General features: G+C 34.7%; 1 protein-coding gene across 1 annotated transcript in view; it reads left to right on the plus strand.

Moving 5' to 3' along the window:
• Positions 1 to 209: 209 nt before the first annotated feature.
• LOC137649651 (uncharacterized) overlaps positions 210 to 2500 on the plus strand; it is a 27385-nt gene continuing 25094 nt past the window's right edge. Inside the window, exon 1 of the mRNA XM_068382629.1 lies at positions 210 to 660. Within this exon, the coding sequence (XP_068238730.1) occupies positions 585 to 660 (76 nt within the window). The 5' untranslated portion in view covers positions 210 to 584. The remainder of the gene's footprint in view (positions 661 to 2500) is intronic.

Below are 2500 nucleotides of genomic sequence, written 5' to 3' on the forward strand. Positions count from 1 at the left end.
TTGTACCATGATTATCAAATACAACTTTTTAAAATATTTAAAAGCACCATCAAAAGCGAATTATTTCCTCAAAATACAAAATACAAATTGTCTAGGTAGGAATATCAGAAAAAACTAGGGGTAACTACTACTTTACATGTTAATGCAATTGTTACAATTATATTACAATTTATGAATTTCTATCTTTCCAGATCAGTAATGGAGGGAGGTACGAAAAACAAGACCCAGAATAGTTCGTACCAGAACCACGTCGCATCTCTCAATGTAATTATTAGCAGATGCATTGTAGAGTAAAATCACCACTTCCTGATGGAAACCAAGAATGAAAGTCTTCGTATCTCGGAGGAAATGAGAACCTTACTGATAGCCACGGATATGACCATGTCACACCTGACACTGTTTCCCATTTTTAAACAGTGAAGCTCTGCAAAGAGCAAACTCTTGCAACTAAAGCCGAGAGCTGACGTCTCGCTAAGCAAGAGACATCTTCCAAGGAAAGAAATTTCCTCACCTCCCTTTTACGGCAGTGCTGGAAAGGTTGAGTACCGCCCGAAAGTACTAGAAGTTTCACTTCTCTGATCACCATGGAGAGTCCAGTATGTCCAATGCTTTCCCTTCTGGTGTTCCTCTGCTGGATGATGCCAGCTTATACGAGGCCAGGTACGTGGAAGTCTGTTCGTTTTTTTTTTCTATATATATATATATATATATATATATATATATATATATATATATATATATATATATATATATATATATATATATATATATATTTATATACTTTACTTTGATGGCTGCTTTTCCGGTCCCATACAGCAGGGGTACCCCATTCTCTACAGGACCTCCACTGTCGTTTTACCTTATTCGTTCAGAGTATTTAACGTTTCATGTCTCATATTCTTCATTTACTGTTAAATCGACACTGTCGAATGACTCATGAAATAAGAAAGTCTCCAGTTTCCTCTTGAAAGCCTTAATGTCTTCAATCATTCGAATGTTTCGTGAGAGCTTATTATATAGTCTAGGGGGCGCATATTTAAAGGCTCTAGTGTAGACACGATTTGTTGGCTGCGCAATATGTAGCAATTCTCATAAGTATTTTGGACGCCCGGTTCTGACATTGAAGTCGAGTGAAAGATTGAAAGGTAATAACTAAAAGGAATTTTAAGAGAATTTGAAGTGAAAGAGAAATGGGGAATAAATTAGAAAAAAAGAAACATTTGTAAAAGGCAAGCAGCTGTTCTATTAAGGGACAAGCTCTTTATGCGGTAAATGTAAATTCAGAATGATAAAAAATTATCTGGGAGTAAAATATCACTTCTGGTGATATTTTTGAAGTGGAAGGAGCAGAGCGCTACAAAGGAGACAAAGAAGTGAGTTATGGAAGGTTTAATGGTTAGTGTAAAGCTTAACATTAATTCTAAAAGGTTCAGGATAAGACAGCCATTAGACGTTGACAAAAGATATGCTTAGAAGATGCTGTTTAATAGTTAAAGAAGTATTATTCAGTTGTTTCTCTTTAATCGGGTATGAGAGTTGCTTTTACAGGGAAGAATGAATGTTAAGATTTAGATGAGAAGAGTATCAGACATTTTCATAAGTATCCCCCAAAGAATAATATAGCACAATAAGAACAGTGCTTCATTTACGCTTTGACAATGGAGGAGTCCAATAGTCATTAAAAGAGGAAAAAAAATAAGATAATATTTCTTGATATCATATGTAGACATACATATAACACGTGACTCAGATGTGTTAATGGTAGAGAAGGTCGACCAGACAATAGTTCCTTTTTTCTTTCTTTCTTTCTATCTCCTCCAATAATGCCATGTTTCAGCTCAGTCTCAGTGTTCTGACAGGATGATATTATTATTTATTTGCATACATTTTGTTATATAACATTCGGATCTACCTTACTAAACACGTATTTGCATAAAAGTTTTTTTTATGAGGTTCCTGGGTATACCATTAAAAAGACGTATGCTGTAATGGGTGGCTTGTTTGCGTAAACAATTGAAGAGGGAGTGGTAGTAAGTGCTTATATTATTACGTAAATATTAGTGACTTGCCAGATACAAGTAAGGTTAATCAGGGGTGTTATTCATATATAACCCTTCAACATATTTCGAAGGGTGTGGCGAATATAGTTAGGAAAAACGCTATAAATGTAGAATCTAGTTAGCGATACTACATTGGAAAAAAAAAATCAGATTCTATTCCATTGATTGATACGTTTATTCTCTTGCTTTGCCCATCTCATATTCATCCCGTTAGTGGCGAATGATCTGGAAAATAGGAAGCAATAATGAATCTAATGTTCTATAGATTAATTATTACTGGGATATCTCTCTCTCTCTCTCTCTCTCTCTCTCTCTCTCTCTCTCTCTCTCTCTCTCTCTCTCTCTCTTCTAAAAAAATATTCACCACATTAATTAAAGCTTCTTTGGAAAATAAATTTCCTCTGATATCGTAAATGGAAAGATATTCGAAAGCAATATGA

This window comes from Palaemon carinicauda, chromosome 11, assembly GCF_036898095.1.
Source record: "Palaemon carinicauda isolate YSFRI2023 chromosome 11, ASM3689809v2, whole genome shotgun sequence".
Lineage (NCBI taxonomy): Eukaryota > Metazoa > Arthropoda > Malacostraca > Decapoda > Palaemonidae > Palaemon > Palaemon carinicauda.